This window comes from Phascolarctos cinereus, unplaced genomic scaffold (genome assembly GCF_003287225.1).
Source record: "Phascolarctos cinereus isolate Bilbo 61053 unplaced genomic scaffold, phaCin_HiC Scaffold_4;HRSCAF=312, whole genome shotgun sequence".
Taxonomy (NCBI): Eukaryota; Metazoa; Chordata; class Mammalia; order Diprotodontia; family Phascolarctidae; genus Phascolarctos; species Phascolarctos cinereus.
The window spans coordinates 128,654,317-128,670,923 of record NW_027555847.1 but is presented as its reverse complement, the minus strand read 5'-3'; the positions used below and the strand labels follow the sequence as shown (position 1 = coordinate 128,670,923).

Sequence of the window (16,607 nt, the reverse complement as noted above, 5' to 3'; positions counted from 1 at the left end):
TTTCTTTATTTGGTAAAATTAGGGGCTACATTGTTTCTTGGAAAAAACCTGAGCTCAGTTTATCTGTAAAAAGGTGAAAACAGTCCCTGCCCTCCCTCAAAAAGAGTATAAGAATCAAGTTAAAGTATATACATGTAGAAGCAACTGAGAACAGGCCATAACTGCAGCCTGATCCTGTCCCCATTGTGGGCTTCTGGTAGGTACCTAGAGAGAAAGGACAGGAACACCCCTGATTGGGTGCTGATCAGCCTTGCTCCTGGCTGGGCACTGCCCCTAGGACTAGGCTGTGATTGGTTGATGGTAGACAATGAGGCTGTGATGTCAGCCTGAATAGAGGTGTGTGAAATGGGGTCTTGGCCTGCCTCAGCTCAGTAGTGCTGCTGCCTAAGACCACGATCATGGTGAGTTCATGCCTCCTCTCCACTTCTGTTCTCTGGGAGGGGTCACAAATTTTTTTTCAGTGTACATTACACCATAGTGAGGAAAGGCAGAAGAAGGGAGAGTTGTTGTCTAGGGGCCTGTTTCTTTGGCTGTGGAGACCCCTAAGTAGCACCTTCCCTAGGGGAGGCCACTAGAAACTTAAATAGAATGGTAGTGGGGTGTGTATGGGCCCTATTCAGCCCATTAAAAGTCCCTCCTTAGGGCAGCTAGGTGGCACAGTGCATAGAGTACCGACCCTGGAGTCAGGAGGTCCTGAGTTCAAATCTGGCCTCAGACACATAACACTCACTAGCTGTGTGACCCTGGCCAAGTCACTTAACTCCATTGCCTAACCAAAAAAAAAAGTCTCCCCAGGGGCAGCTAGGTGGCGCAGTAGATAGAACTCCAGAGGATCTGAGTTCAAATCTTGTCTCAGACACTTGAAACTTACTAGCTGTGTGACCCTAGGCAAGTCACTTAACCCTGATTGCCTCACCAAAAAAACAGTCTCCCCAGATTCTTGTCTGCCCTAATTTGTCTCACCTTTCCCCCAAAAGACATCTGGGTTCTAGGCCTGGTTCTGTCTCACAGGCAGCAAAGTGACCTCTGGTAAGTTATTTTTCTCTCTGGACTGGTTTTATTCTCTTTATTATGTTAATATATGTCCTTTCCTGCCCTTCCTCCCCTCACTGTAAAAAGGCTATAGAAAAGGGAAAAACATAATACTATAGTATTGAAAATAAATGGGATGTACACTTTAGGCAGTTAAGTAGCATTGTGGATAAAGTGCTGGGCCTGGAGTTACGGAGACCTCAGTTCAAATACAGCCTCAGTTACTAGCTGTGTGACCCTGGGCAAGTCACCTAACCTTGTTTGCCTCAGTTTCCTCATCTGTAAAATGAACTAGAGAGGAAATGGTAAACCACTCCGGAAAATCCCAGATGGGGTCACAAAAGGTTGGACACAACTGAACACTCCTTAGTGTGAGAAATGAAAGAGTTAAGTTTCCACATAAGTAGATAAGAAATCAGCACAGGCTAACTTCTCAGTGGGGAGTGATAAACAATTTTAGGCACATAATGTATGTTAGGGGTGGGGCATATAAGGAAGATTGTAACCCAGAAGGATAAGGACCAATCCTGATCCAGAAGGGAGGAGTTAGGCAATTACTAACTATAAAGCTTGCCCTAGCTTCTTTTACCGCGCATTTTCTTCCCTACCAAGATGCCCCCACTTCTCGCCAGAATCAAAATGACACACTTCATCCTCTTTAATAAAAAGTCTTTGAGACACCAGTCTTCGGAACTGAGTCTGGGGTCATCTTTACAACATTAGGAAGCCTGAATCTGGTGTTAAAGAGAACCTTTACTAGCTCAATTGATGACCACTGCTAGTCTGTGTTTGAATGAATGGAGAGGTGTATGAATGGTCTGGTCAGAGGGTACAGGATTCCAGAAACTCCAGATAGGCAATGTGACCGTGACCTCAGCACTCAATCCTGGAGCATGTGATTTGGGCTTATCCAGGCCCCCATGGTGCAGGATGACTAAAGAACAGGGCCTGGGGGTATTGGCCAGAAAATGGACACTTGCTCTGGTTTGTCCCACTTTCCTCTTAGTAAAGAGGCCAGAGTGCCTTCCTTTTAATGAATTTACTTAGCATGCCTTCAAAGATTACAGAGCACTCAAGGGCATTCCTTCTGGAAAAGGAGAGAGAAGACTCTCTTGTATTGACGTACAGTCAGCCTCCTGCTGATGCCCCTGTGGCAGGTTGGGGAGGTGAAGAGAAGAGAGGTGGGAGAGAGGATCGCATCTTCTCCTGGTCACTAAGCTTACGTCTCTATTCTGTTCTTGCTTGGGATGAACCTACAGAGTGGTGGATATGATCTCAACCTCTTTGCCAGCCCCCCCGACTGTGCCTTGCTTTGTTCGGTCTGCCATGGGGTTCTCAAGCGACCAGTGAAACTGCCATGTGGTCATATCTTCTGCAAGAAATGCATCTTAACCTGGCTGGCCAGGTAGGATGTACAGTCTTAGTCACAACTCAGTGGGAATGAGTGTAGGCATTTTTACCTATCTCAATATAGGTAAAAATAGGGTAAAGACAGGATTATAGATAAGCTCCACTTTAAGAAAACCTATTGTACAAAAATTCCTTTTTAGGAAGGTCCCAGATCATGACTAGCCCCTGGCCAATCCCAACCTATTGTCCTTCACCCTCATCTTTCCTTCCAGTACTGAGAGGAGATACTTGAAATACTTGAGACCAGGGGAAGGAATGTTCCCTCAATGCATTCTGCTTGCTAATAAGTTAACACATTGCAAAAGGTCAAGGGAACATTTGTCTGGAATACTCTGTGGAGTGGTAGGTGGGTACGGATCATTTCCTAAAGAACATGCCTGTTAAGCTGGCCTGTTGGCTCTCTATCTCTTCCCCAGACAAAAGACATGTCCTTGCTGTAGGAAAGAAGTGAAGAGGAAACTGATGGTCCAGGTGCACAAACTCAGAAAAACCATTGGCCGCCTGCAAGTCAAGGTATGGCCTTACCCGTCAAACAAACCAGGAAGCAACTTCTTCACTTTTCAAGGGGCTGGGGAGGGGAAGGAGCAATGTAACTGTTAATGGCAGTTTCTTGATCATCCACACTGGGAAAGGGCTGGGGGCACAGATCATACAAAACCACTACTTTCCATCCAGCATTTGGAGGCAGATTGGTTTGGTCCAGGCATCAAGAAAGGATATTTATCAGTAAGAAGTGGCTGAACTAGAATTTAAGCTCCCTCAGAGCTCTACTTACTAATCTTTTCCATCGTTTGTCTCTTGTCTTCTTTCTTGTCACCCTGTTTCTTTCCCCCTTCTATTTTCCTCTCTTTCCTGTCTTCTCTATTTCTCTCATCTCCCCCTCATCTCCACCTTTCTCTTCTCTGTCTTTCTTTGTGTCCCCTTGCTCTCTGTCCCTGTGTCTGTACAGTGCAAGAATTCCCAGGCTGGCTGTTGTGTCACCTGTCCGCTGTCTCAGCGTAGGATCCACCTGGACTCCTGCCCTTTTGAGCTCACTCCCTGCCCTAATGCAGGCTGCATGGCTAGGGTGCAGCGGGCAGCCTTAGCAGAACATGGCCGGAGCTGTGGACACAGGCGACAGCAGCGCTGCCCTCTTGGCTGCGGGGCCACACTCACAGCTGTTGAAAGGGAGAACCATAATTGCTACCAGGAGCTCCGAGAGGCATGGGGCCGCCGGAGAGCGCAGGGCCGGGCTTTGGTCTCCCGCCTTCGACATCGAATGAGGCGGATCCACCGGGCCACCAGCCTCATCCGAAGGCAGCTGACCCGACTAGAGACCTTCCTGGAAGAGGAGGAAGAGGAAAGCATGGATGTGTCCAACATCAACACCGAGGCACCCAGGGCTGCTATGTGATGCATGCCCAGCTGGATGGTCAGGACTCCTGCCCAGATCCCCTCCCCTGGGGGCTAACCTTTCCCAGAGAAAACTGGGGAAGACCAGGCTACTATGACTGTAAATAGAGAAGGATGAATAAAGGTGGAGCCCAAGGGGTCCTAAGCCTTGTTCTTCAGCCTTGCAATGGGCCCTATACCCCCCCATTCACACAGGGTACCCCAAGTTACATTTCCCTCCAAGGACTCCATCTCCTCTGAAAAAACTACTCCATTCTCATGTCCTGTAGTCTTGAGAAGTACCTCACTTCCCCAGGAAGCTGTCTATGCTGTCCAGAGTATACCCCAACAATATTATCTATAGCTGATATTTACTCTACTAGTTTTATTTCATTCTCACTCGATTTGCCACAGCAGCCCTGTTAAATAGACAACATTATCATCCCCATTTTACAGATTTAAAAAAAAAACTCAGAAAGAGATTAATTTGCCCTTGTTCACATTTGCTGAAGCTGAGATTTGAACCTAGGTCTCTTCTCATAGTTCAGTAGCCCCAAAACATCTTTTCCTTCCTCCATTGACCATTCTACACTGCTGAGAGAGTCCTATGTGGTTTGAAGACAATCTTTCAAGTTTCAACACTGCTCTGAGACACTCCCCTGTCTACACACTGTCCCCCAAAGCCTTCTGCAGCCTGTGTCTCTTTGAGATAATCCCCAAGCTCCATATATTACTAGGACCTCCATGGCCCAGTCTCCACTGCACCCTATTTCTGTTACTCCTTTTTTTTATTTTGGCTGGGCAATGGGGTTAAGTGACTTGCCCAGGGTCACACACCTAGTGTCAAGTGTCTGAGGTCACATTTGAACTCAGGTCCTCCTGACTCCAGGGCCAGTGCTCTATCCACTGTGCCCCCTAGCTGCCCGGATACCCCTTCTGTACAAAGGCCCCTCCCCATGTAGATTGCCCTAAAATAAGGGCAGAGTAACTGAACAGTGCAAACTACCTCCAAATTTAGGGATTAACAGAACAGTATAGTAGAAAAGGTCAAGGTCAGGGGCAGGGGTGTGTGAGGGATTCTAGTATGAGGTGACCGGGATTGAATTAATGAAGTAGAACCAGGGACTAGGCTGGATATGAAGGGGAAAAAATCTGACCTGTCAAAAAACATTTGAAGTGTTAACAGTATGTGTTAGAATTGGGCTGGGAGAGAATAGACACCACCCCTCTACACCCATCCCCAGGAGCATGGTTGGAGTTTGGAAGAGTATTAAGAGATGGAGTCTGGTCTAAGGAGTCTAAGGAGGGAGACATTAACAACCTGGAACATGTTCTGGGAAGGGTGACTAAGAAGAGGGTGAAAAGACTTGAAACTTCCCCATAATGCTGGGTGAAACCATAAAGCCAGGAGTTAACCTTTTTTTTTTCATTGATCCCTTTGGCAGTCTGGTGAAGTCTATAATCTAAATGTTTTTAAATGCATAAAATAAAATAGGACTAAAAAGGAAGCCAATTATATTGAAAATGGTTATCTAAATATTTTTAACAAGTTCATGGACACTAGGCTAAGAACTCTTGCAATAAAGGAACTTTGAAGTACTCCTCCCTCAGTGGAGATGTAGGCTTCAGTAGTCAGGGGGAGTGGATGTGCTGATCATTTTTCAGGTATTTGCATACCAATCATTGAAGAGGGATTAGATTTGTTTGATCACAAAATACAGAACTAGGACCAGTGATGGGAAGTTCTAAGAAGACATATCTGGTTTATTTAAGGAGTAACTTCTGTCCAACAATGGAATGGACCACCTTGGGAGATCGTAGTTTCTCCACCATTTCAATTAAAAAAAATTTGTAAAAAATTAGCAAGAATACACTTTTTCTCTGCTGCTACCCCTCCTTCCCCCTACCCCTACTAAAAAAGAAAAAACCCAAAACTTGTAATGTGATGAATGAAAAGTCTGACATAATTTCTGGGTAATTAATGGTCAATTTATTAATCATAGGTGGCAAATAATAAATTGAGGTCAGTAGACCTCTCCAAAACCAAAGACACCCCCTGGAGAACACTGATTGCTTAAAAGCCTTTGGAAAAGGGGTGTCTCCCTCACCTTGGAAATCAACTCTGGTTAATGATCAGTGGTGGACATATTAATGAGTAAATGGGCAAAAAGTCTTCAGCTCCTCTGGCTGAGAATTTGATCTGATTTTGAGACTTAGCTGCCTCCAACAATTTGGACAAACAAATCCATCTCTACTCAGACCGCTCTGACTGGTTTTCCCCTTCATAAACTGGATCACCCTAAATTCTAACGGAAGGTTCTAAGGACAGGGGCTTGTTTCTGAAGGGCAAGAACTCACCTAGAATGGATTCTGTTTGTAAGGTGTTTTAGTTGGGTGGGGTCCCACCCAAGATTGAAAAGCATGTATCCTAAGAATTTGGAAAATCTTGGCAATATCAGCAATGTTCTTCAGAGACTGGCTGATTGGTTTTTCAATGAGGAAATAGGAAAAGGAAACCTTAATCTTAATTTAATAACTGGCTATTAATATAAAAGTCATTTAAGTAACAAATATGCATAGTCAAGCAAAAGAAATCCTTGCATTGACCATTAAATAAAAGTTTCAGTCTACACCCTGAATCTATCACCTGTCAGGGGTGGGTAGCATGTTTCATCAAGAGTTCTCTGGAATCAGTCTTGAAGTAGAAACTGAATGACTATCACTGGTCCTACTCAGATGGGACCTGGACTTTAGAGTTGACTGTGAATTAAAGTTTATACAGGTTTATCTCATAGAGAACCTCTGGCATTAAAGTCTTGCGCAGAGACTGTGATTGCAGGCCACAGGAGGGAGACTGGGAGACCTGGGAGAGGTTGAGAGACTAGAGCAGATGAAGAAGTGAGACTAGAACAGGTGAGGACATAGCTAGCATTTCTATAGCCCTTCAAGGTTTGCAGAGCACTTCATAAGAGTTATCTTACTCCAGCCTCAAAACAACCCTGTGAGTTACTGTTGTTATCTTCGTTTTACAGAAGAGGAAACTAAAGCTCAGAGAGGTTAAGTGATTTGCCCAGGACCACACAATTAGTCGATAACTAGTCACTGAGCATTTATTTATTTTTTAAAATAATACTGAACATTTGTTAAGCGCCTACTACGTGCTTAGCAGCTAGTGTCTAAAGTTGAATGCGCAGCCAGGCCTTCCTGAGTCCAAATCCAGCGCCACCTAGCGGCGTGATGAAGAGCTGAAGGTTGTGGGCAGAGAGGGATATCCGAGTGCAGGCCCTGAGAGGGAAAAGGCGTAGTTTGGGTTTCTGGTGGGTTCGTACCCCGTCTCCACTGTCAGGAAACTACACCACCACCATCGCTTCATCTATACTGCCCTGAGGATCCTCCCACCCATCATACACACACAACTCCGTCTACACCACCTCCCTCCCCTTCTCTGTGTGAGGGAACCAGGGTCTCCAGTCTCCAGAAAGCAGTCCTTCCCACCACCACCCACGAGGCCACAAGCTTGGCCGCCTCCGATGACGTAACTCATGACGCAATCACGGCGCGCCGGAAGCAGGAGCCCTGCGATCCGCTACCCTGCCGCACGTGCCGGGGCTGGCGTTCAGTCGCCGGGCACCCGCAGCCGGGACCGGCACCGGGATGGCGGAGACGTTCGGGACCGGGCCTCGCGGTCTGCGCTTCAAGAGCAAGTGAGGCGTGGGCTGATCAGGGCCAAGCCGGGAGGAGTCGCGGACGGGGCCCGGTGAGGGGGGCGGGGAACGGTGTCCAAGGGGCCGAAGTCGGGGAGGGGGGCGGCGGGGCCCCCCGGGCCTGCCATCCCCCAGCGTGGCCTTTCCTTCCCCCGCAGCTACGCGGTGCAGCGGCGAATCGAGCCTTTCTACAAAGGAGGCAAAGTCCAAGTACGAGCTCTGGGGCGGGGGTCGGTGGGGGCCGGCATAGGTGGGAGGCGGGCGCTTTGGTGACCGAGGGGGCGGGGCTGAGGGTCACCGCTTCCCTACTCTCCCCTCCCCCGCCGCTTTCAGGCTTCGGGAGATGGACAGCTCCTGTTCTGTGTCTGCGGCTCTGGAGTGAATGTTGTGGACGCCACTTCCGGGAACCTTGTGAGGACCTTACAGCAGGTGAGAGCGAGTTCAGTTGAAGGTCCTGGTGGGGGCTGGGGGAGATGCTGCTAGGGTCGTTCCAGCCCTCACTCTCAGCCTCCCTGTCCTCATCGGTAGAATGGGGATGATAGTAGCACCTACTTCACAGGGTTGCTGTGAAGATCCGTGTAAATAGATAGCACACAAAGGCCTTTTCAGACCTGAAAGTGCAATGTTTTTTTGTTGTTCAGCCCTTTTCAGTCATGCCCCACTGGTTAGCCCCTGTATGGGGGGGAGGGGTATGTCTTGGTAAAGATACTTGGCGGGTGGTTTGCTATTTCCTTCTTCAGCTCATTTTACAGATGAGAAGACTGAGGCAGACAGGATTAAGTCACTTGCCCAGGGTCACACAGATAGTAAGCATCTGAGGCAACATTTGAACTCAGGTTTTTCCAACTCTGGCACTCTGACAGACCTGGCACTCTGTTCACTGCACCACCCAGCTGCCCAAACTTCAATACAAATGTTAGCTATTGTTATAACGTACATTCCTTTTCATTCCTACATCTCCCTTCAACTTGTGTCATAATCTTCCTGTCTCTTTTTCCCAGGAAGACCAAGAGAACATCACAGCCTTTGATCTCAGCCCCAACAATGAGGTGTGTGTGTGGTAGGGGAGAGGGTGATAGGGGAATTGTTTCCTGGACCCCTGATCCTAACCCTTATCCTTTCTTTCCAGATCTTAGTGACTGGAAGCCGTGCATTGTTACTAACTCAGTGGGCCTGGCGTGAAGGCAACATCTCACGTGTTTGGAAGGCTGTACACACGGCACCTGTGGCCTCCATGGCTTTTGACCCAACATCCACTCTGCTGGCCACAGGTAACCAGTCAACAGATATTTATCAAACATTTGCTGTGTGCTAGGTCCTGTAATGAGTGCTGGGGATACAAAGACAAAAGTCCTGTTTTCAAAGAGTTTACAGTCTAGCCAGGGAAGGCAGCATGTACAGATACGCAGAATAGATACAAGATAATTTTGGAGAGAAGACACTGGCAGCTGGAAAGATCAGGAAAGGTTTCATGTAGAGGATGGAAGCCTTGAAAGTAAGGATGAATTCATTTGGGGTCTAGGTAGCCAGTGTAAAGGCTAAGAAACAAGAGATAGAGTGTCCTGTTCAAGGAACAGCCAGAAATCTAGTTTAACTGAGTCTTAGAGTTTGCCAAGGAGAGTAATATAAGACAAAGGTGGAAAGGGAAGTTGAGGTCAGGTTCTAAAAGATCATCTAAAAAGTGACAAATGGAGGTATTTGTGTTTGGTCCTGGAAGTAATGGGGAGCAGCAGGAGTTGTTATGGAGAAGAAGTATAATATCAAATCTGTACTTAAAGAAAGTAATTTTGGAAGCTAGGTGGAAGCTAGAGGCGGGGAGAGGGAATGCAGAAAGACCTGTTAGGGGCTGTTGTCATAGTTGAGGGGAAATGTGATGATTCCCTGAACTAGGTTAGGGGCTTGCATGAGTTAAAGAAAAGAGGATGAATATCAGGTGTGTTTCAGAGGTAGAATCAACAAGCTTTAGTAATGTTGAGTGAAGGAGAATAAAGATTTGAGGTGTGCACTGAAGAGAAAGATGGTGGAATCCCTAACCAAAATAGGAAAATTCAGAAGAGGGGAGAATAGGGGATACAGAGATGATTAGTTCTCTTTTGGACTTAGTTTAAGGTACCCACTAGACAACAGTTTGAATATCTAATAGAAATTTGGTGATATGTTTCCAGCCTCAGAAGAGAGACTAGAGTTGGATATATAGATCTCAGAGTCTTCAGCAGAGAAATGATATGTACATCCGGGTGAGCCAATGAGGTCACTAAGAGAAAAAAAGATTCCAGGTCGGTCGTAAGGGAACACTCAGCATCATGAGGTGTGGTATAGATGATGAGCCAACAGAGGAGACTGAGAAGGGAACGTCAAACAGGGTGGATGGTGAGCCAAGAGAAAACAGTCTCGTGGAGCCCAGAGAAGGGGGAATACGCAAGAAGAAAAGAGGTTCATCAGCGTCCTGCTGTAGAGGTCAGAAAGGTGACGATTGAGGACAGCACTAGGGAAAGGCTTTCACGTTTGGCAATCAGAGGACCGTTGGTGACTCTGGAGAAAGCAGTTTTATTTGAGAGATGAGGTTGGAAACCAGATTTCAAAGGGATGAAAAATGCCTAAGAGGGGAGGGAGTGTAGGCAGCATTTTCCAGGAGTTTGACTGGAAAAGGAAGAGATATAGAATAATAGCTTGAGGGGATGGTAGAGTCTGGTGAGAGTTTTTAAGTTAGGAAGGATTTAGGGATGTTTTGTAGGCATCGAGGAAAGAGCCAGTAGATAAGAGATTGAAAGAGGGAAAGGTTGTGCTGAAGGAGATGGGAAGGAATGAGGTTAAAGGTATGTATTTAAACGACAAGGGGCAGCTAGGTGACACGGTGGATAGAGTACCAGCTCTGGAGTCAGAAGGACCTGAGTTCAAATCGAGCCTCAAACACATAACGCTTACTAGCTGTGTGATCCTGAGCAAGTCTCTTGACCCCATTGCCTAGCAAAAAACAAACTAAAAAGACAAGGTTGGCCTGGGAGTTGGGGTGGGGAGGAGTCCATCTTTTCATTAGAACAGAGTGGGGATTGATCTCAAAGGGTTGTGAGATGTACAGAAAGAGGGAAGTCACAGAGGAAGATGAGTTGACATCCTCAGGTGTCTGGGTTAGGGGAGGAGAGTGTAGGGGGCTTAGGGAGAGAAGAGGTTTGGAAGAGCCTAGGTAGGGAGTGGTGCAGAGAGTTAATTAGAAAGGAGGACAAGGATTACCTTACTACAGTGAAGTCCCAGTTGAGATTCGATAACAAATTTGTACTGAACCTTGTCCAGGCAGTTGTGTGATTCCGTAAGTCTGTTCACCTGAGTGAGTAAGAATAGAGGAGGAGGAGGATGGAAGTCATCCAGAGTCAGGGCTTGATAAGGCAAGAATGGCAACAAAACAAGATGTACCCCCAGGAACTTTGTGGGGAGGGACTGAGTTGCAACCCTGTATACCGCTTCTCATTTTGTCTCCCAACCCCATGTTGCTCTCTCTCTCTCTCTCTGCAGGTGGCTGTGATGGAGCAGTGCGTGTCTGGGACCTGGAACGAAGATACGGGACCCACCACCTACGTGGTTCCCCTGGAGTTGTCCAGTAAGTCCTGGGTTCAACCCATTTACAGATGGGGTCATCAGAGTTGGGAGTTGGGGGGGATTGGGGCTGGGACCCAGGGATCTGGAAGGAGCCAGAGTTAGGTGACCCCTGTCTGATCGTCCCCAGCCTTGTGGCCTTCCATCCAGAACCTGAGCAGCTCCTGCTCTTCTCTTCTGCCATGGACTGCACAATTCGTGTCTGGGGCCTTCAGGCTGGAACCTGCCTGGCCATGCTAAGCAGTCACTACAGCCCAGTCACTTCACTGGCCTTCAGCGATGATGGCCACACCATGGTCAGGTCAGTGGCTCGGGAGGTATATTTGGATCCTGGGTTTGGAAGAGGAGTTCCTTTTTCTGGACCCAAGGGGATGGGATGGGTGCTGACCGTGCTCAGGGATTGACTGGACTCACATGTTCTCCTGATAGCTCTGGCCGGGACAAGATCTGTACTGTGTGGGACTTGAAGACTCGGACATCAGTGAAGACCGTCCCTGTTTTTGAGGTGGGTCTGGGGTGGTGGGAGGGGAGAGAGACCTGGGATCAGGCCCAGAGCTCCTGGCTGACTGACCCTCCTGATCCTCTTTCTCCTAGAGTGTGGAGTCTGTGGTGCTGCTTCCAAAAGGGGAGGCTCCTGCCCTGGGCATGACCACCGCAGGGCTGCATTTACTCACAGCTGGAGATCGAGGCGAGTAGGGGGTTTCTGGTGGGGCGGGGAGAGGCTCCTGGCCATGTCCCAGGATTGGTGGTACCTGAGTTTCATCCCCAACATGCTCCAGCTGTTTCCAGTTCTCCCTCTCTGATCTGTTTCTCTTCGTGTCTGAAGTACCTCTTTTGTGGTGTGTCCGCTCTAGGAGTGCTTCGGGTATGGGAGGTTGAATCTGGGAACTGCGTGCATACCCAGAAACCTATCCTTGGTGAAGGTGGCCCTGGGCGGGAGATCACACACTGTGCCCTAGTCCCAGCTGCTGGTCTGATCTTGGCTGTCACAGCTGAGCACAACATCCTCCTTTATGAGGCCCACACCCTTCGCCTTCACAAACAGGTGTGTGCTCTCTGACCCTCATGGCCACCATCCTCGTTTTCTATATTTTAAAGGTAGGTAAGGGATAGGGGGTGGTATTCCTGGCATTAATTTGTTTCTCTCCCTACCCAGTTTGCTGGCTACAATGAGGATGTGTTGGATGTGAGATTCCTGGGTCCTGAAGATTCCCACATTGTTGTTGCCACAAATAGCCCCCGACTGAAAGTGTTTGAGCTGGAAACGTCTGATTGCCAGATCCTGTGTGGGCACACGGGTAAGCCTTGACACTCTCCCCACCCCTTCCAATTCTTGAGTTACCGTTGACTCTCTCATTTCCTCTGGATTATAATCCCTGACCCAGGACTCTAGAGTTTTCTCTAGACCTTGAAACTTTCCTGACTAAACAGTGGCAGGAGTGACCCATTGAAGTTTGAGGATACACCCTGGCAGCCTCTTAGTGATGAAAAGAACACCAAATCTGACCCGAGTTCAAATCCCAACTCTTCTGCTCACCACCTATGCAACCCTTGGGCAAGTCATTTCCCCTTTGTTAGCCTCAGTGAAGGGGTTGAGCCAGATCCCTCAGGTCCTATCTGAGTTTAAACCTCTGATTTTCAGTTCCTTTTCTCCCCACAGACATAATCATGGCTTTGGATGTTTTCCGGAAGGGTCGGCTCTTCACCAGCTGTGCCAAGGTGAGGACTGCCCTGTGGAGCTAGGGAGATGGGGAGGAAGGAGATAGACACTGTCTTTCCATATTAACCGCTCTTCACTTCTTCCACTTCCCATGTCCCAGGACCAGAGTGTGCGCGTATGGAGAATGAATGTGTCTGGGAAAGTGCATTGCATAGCCCATGGCTCTGGCCACACGCATGGTATAGGCACCATCAGCTGCTCCAGGTACTGCAGTTGAGCCCCAGGACCCACTTCCATCAGGCCCAGAGAGTGAAGCCAAGCTCATGCTGAGTGTGAACTGCCCCTGCCTTCTCTCCCTCCTCATGTTCAGGGAGTTCCCAGTCTGAAAAGAGGCTCTCCCGGGGCCTTTCCTTTGGAAGCTCATGGTTTGAGGAGACAGAAGCAGCAAGCAGACACTGCCCCTGCCCTCCAGGAGCCCACTGCCTTTAGGGAGACAGAACTTAGACACAGGAAAATGAGAAAACAGGGCAAGGTGGGCTGTGCACAAGGTCTGGGAATGTGTGACTCAGCCTTGGTACTCTCAGACTCGAGAGTAAAGCTATTGTGGCCTGGTGCAGTCAGGGAAGACTTCCCGGGAGCAGTGAGGGTAGAGAGTGCTTGGTGCTGGGTTTGGAAAGACAGCTAGATAAAGAGGGAGGGCATAAAGAAGTGTAGAGCCAGGAAAATGCAACCGTGTTCAGAAATAGTGAGTTGTCCAACTTGGCTAGAATGCAGGAATTTGAAGCAGGGCTTCAAATGAAAAGAGATGGGTTGACTAAGCACTAGATAGCTAAGCCAGGACTCTGGAAGACCTGAATTCAAATCTTGCCTCAGGCACTTAGTAACTTTGTGATCTTGATCAAGTCATTTAACCTCTATCCTACCTTAGTGCCGTCATCTGTAAAATAGGGATAAGAATAGCACCTATGTGCCAGGATTGTTGTGAGGCTAAAATGAGATAGTATTTGTAAAATACTTTCTAAATCTTAAAGCACTATGTGAAGGCTAACCATTATTGTTATCCTTTAAAGAATAGGGAACCACTCCCATCAGAGCAGTATAGGACAGCCTAAAGGCAGGCGCATGACTTAGGAGCCTGGTACAGTAGTTCTGGGGTGACAACATGTGACCTGGGTCAGGGTCCTGGCTATAGAAATGGAGAGTAGGCTACAGAGGCACAGGATGTGATGAATTCTGCATCTGTTTCTTCTGGTATCAGGCTGAAGGAGGCCTTCCTGGTGACTGGGAGCCAGGACTGTACAATAAAGCTGTGGCCCCTTCCCGAGGCAGTGACATCCAAGAAAATGACCCGAGACCCCAACTGTGACCCTGTTCCCCTCCAGGCTCAGGCCACCCAGCGGGCACATGACAAGGTAACACCAGGACAGGAGGCTGTCCTCTGGAGAGTGGGAGGAGCCACGATCACTACCCTTGCCCCAATCACAGCTTCCCTTCTCCCCTCTCTAGGACATTAACAGTGTGGCTGTATCCCCAAACGACAAGCTGTTAGCATCAGGTTCCCAGGACCGAACGGCCAAGCTGTGGTCCCTGCCTGACTTCTCCCTGCTGGGTGTCTTCTCTGGCCACCGGCGAGGTGTGTGGTGTGTTCAGTTCTCCCCCACGGACCAGGTGCTAGCCACAGCCTCAGCTGATGGCTCCCTGAAGCTCTGGGGTCTGCAGGACTTCAGTTGCCTGAAGGTAATGCTGCTTATCCCAGCTCCTCAGGCATCCAGAGTGAGTAAGGCTGGGCCTCTGCCCTTACTCTGCCCCATGTCTCACTCCCTTTTTCTCATCCCCAGACGTTTGAGGGTCATGATGCGTCGGTGCTGAGAGTGACCTTTGTGAGCCGGGGGACACAGTTGCTGTCCAGGTCAGTCAGGGCTGGGGGCCGGGGCAGGGGTCGTGGTCGGGAGGTCTGACCTGGGGCTCTGAGGCTGCTTCCTCGGTCACTGCAGTGGCTCCGACGGACTGCTCAAACTGTGGACCATCAAGAGCAATGAATGTGTGCGGACGCTGGATGGGCATGAGGACAAGGTGTGGGGGCTACACTGCAACCGGCTGGATGGCGCAGCTGTGACCGGAGCCAGCGATGCCCGGATTCTCCTCTGGAAGGTGGGTGGGCCTAGCCTCCGGGGGGGGGGGTGGCTCTTCTAGGCCTCTCCTGCCCTGGGCTGAGTGACTCTGTTTCTAGGATGTGACCGAGGAAGAGCAGGCAGAAGAGCAGGCCCAGCAGGAGGAACAAATCCTGAAGTAAGTCGCAGGGATAACACCTGCAGCACCCCTGCCCCCGCCCCAGCCCATCCCAGAGCCTTCCTGGCCTCTCGTCCCCTCAGTCCCCCACACCCTGCCCCTCACCCAGCACCCCACTGACTCTCCACCTCCCCCCAGGCAGCAGGAACTCTCTAACCTGCTCCAGGAGAAGCAGTACCTTCGGGCCCTGGGTCTGGCTATCTCCCTGGATAGGCCGCACACTGTGTTGATAGTTGTCAAAGGTCAGTGACTTCAAAGGGCCCGAAGTACCAGAAGGGAAGGGAGGGAATTGCTTGGGGAGTGATTGAGATTGAAGTGGATGTAAATCCCCCGCTTTCTTCTCTTTTGCCGGACTCACCCTCCCTGTCCCACATAGCCATCTTGAAGGATGTCGAAGGTCCTAAGAAGCTGGAGGAAAAGGTGCTAAGGCTCCGGAGGGACCAAAAAGGTCAGTGCCCAGCAGGACCTTTGGGAGGGTATGGAGGGAGGGAGCCTTTGCTGGTCCCTAACTTCTTCCCTGGCCTATTCCCAGAGGCCCTGTTGAGATTCTCAGTCACATGGAACACAAATTCCCGCCATTGCCACGAAGCCCAAGCTGTGCTGGGCGTCCTGCTACGGCATGAGAGCCCCGAAGAGCTGCTGGCCTATGAGGGAGTCCGGGCTGCCCTAGAGGCACTGCTGCCCTACACCGGTGAGTGACGCTGGACCCTGTACTAGAAAATGACCTCTGCAGGAAGGGAGGCGCTCAGTCTGGAGCCTGGCGGTGGCTGAAGTGGGGGCAGAATCTTCCCTCGTCTCTTCCTTCACCTGCCTTCCTCTCTCCTCAGAGAGACACTTCCAGAGGGTCAGCCGGATGCTGCAGGCTGCCATGTTCTTGGACTTCCTGTGGCAGACTATGAAACTGCCTGAGACCTCAGCCTCCCCAGCCCTGCAGCCTTTGTAACAACGTTCTGTATAAAAGTTTGTCAGACCTCACAGCATTTCTTTGTCTGGGACTTGACCCTCCCTTGCCTGATCAAAGGGGTCAGCTTTCACGGACCTTCCCAAGTACATCCACAGGATTCATGCCTCAGATGCCCCTGAAACATGAGCCACCCTGAGCCCAGTAGGTGGTGTGGTGGAGGAATGTGTGTCTGCTTGTTTATTTTCTTCATTTCCTGAATCCCACTCTGGACCCAAGCCATGCTTTGGCAGGGAGATAAAGGAGCAGACCTGGGCTCTGCCCCAACTGAGTTCACAGCTGGGGAGAAGAGAGTGTGACAGTGGATAGGTCATTGTATTTGGAGTCAGAGTATTTCCTGTGTGACCTTAAATGAGTAAACCTCTCTGTGCCTTTTTTTTTTTTAAACAAATGAGGAAGTTAGACCAGATGACTTCTGCATTAAATCTGTGATCCAGACCCTTCCCTCAGGGAGTGCGTACTCTGGGTGTTATATGGGACGTAAAGCCAGACTGGGAAACCTGCCTGAGTGTTCCAGGAGCTCAGGGAGAGGCATAGATCATGGCCATAAAAAACCATTTAGGGGCAGCTAGGTGGCGCAGTGGATAGA

General features: G+C 49.3%; 2 protein-coding genes across 3 annotated transcripts; both read left to right on the top strand.

Moving 5' to 3' along the window:
- Positions 1-229: 229 nt before the first annotated feature.
- RNF151 (ring finger protein 151) lies at positions 230-3,997 on the top strand. The gene is made up of 4 exons (XM_021006915.2): positions 230-401; positions 2,292-2,437; positions 2,859-2,955; positions 3,392-3,997. The coding sequence occupies exons 1-4, from the start codon at positions 399-401 to the stop codon at positions 3,833-3,835; spliced, it is 690 nt and encodes a 229-aa protein (XP_020862574.1). The 5' UTR covers positions 230-398; the 3' UTR covers positions 3,836-3,997.
- A 3,343-nt stretch (positions 3,998-7,340) lies between these two features.
- TBL3 (transducin beta like 3) lies at positions 7,341-16,032 on the top strand. Of its 2 annotated transcripts, none has more exons than XM_078152565.1 (22): positions 7,341-7,570; positions 7,676-7,727; positions 7,851-7,946; positions 8,519-8,566; positions 8,647-8,788; positions 11,028-11,112; positions 11,239-11,409; positions 11,538-11,613; positions 11,703-11,796; positions 11,963-12,153; positions 12,265-12,406; positions 12,769-12,827; positions 12,929-13,032; positions 14,027-14,180; positions 14,275-14,505; positions 14,607-14,677; positions 14,763-14,919; positions 14,999-15,057; positions 15,196-15,299; positions 15,434-15,505; positions 15,590-15,748; positions 15,885-16,032. In XM_078152565.1, exons 1-22 carry the CDS (start codon positions 7,356-7,358, stop codon positions 15,998-16,000), a joined length of 2,598 nt encoding a protein of 865 aa, XP_078008691.1. In that variant the 5' UTR covers positions 7,341-7,355; the 3' UTR covers positions 16,001-16,032. The 2 variants fall into 2 exon arrangements, with proteins under 2 accessions (XP_078008691.1, XP_020862520.1); XM_021006861.2 differs by having other exon boundaries at positions 7,375-7,517.
- The last annotated feature ends 575 nt before the right edge of the window (positions 16,033-16,607 follow it).

Coding starts and splice junctions, on each gene's coding strand:
- RNF151 (XM_021006915.2), top strand. Junction 2,438..2,858: donor ATCTTAACCTGGCTGGCCAG/GTAGGATGTACA, acceptor TCTCTTCCCCAG/ACAAAAGACATGTCCTTGCT. Junction 2,956..3,391: donor TTGGCCGCCTGCAAGTCAAG/GTATGGCCTTAC, acceptor GTGTCTGTACAG/TGCAAGAATTCCCAGGCTGG.
- TBL3 (XM_078152565.1), top strand. CDS start 7,356: ATGACGCAATCACGGCGCGCCGGAAGCAGGAGCCCTGCGATCCGCTAC. Junction 8,789..11,027: donor ATCCACTCTGCTGGCCACAG/GTAACCAGTCAA, acceptor CTCTCTCTGCAG/GTGGCTGTGATGGAGCAGTG. Junction 13,033..14,026: donor GGCACCATCAGCTGCTCCAG/GTACTGCAGTTG, acceptor TTCTGGTATCAG/GCTGAAGGAGGCCTTCCTGG.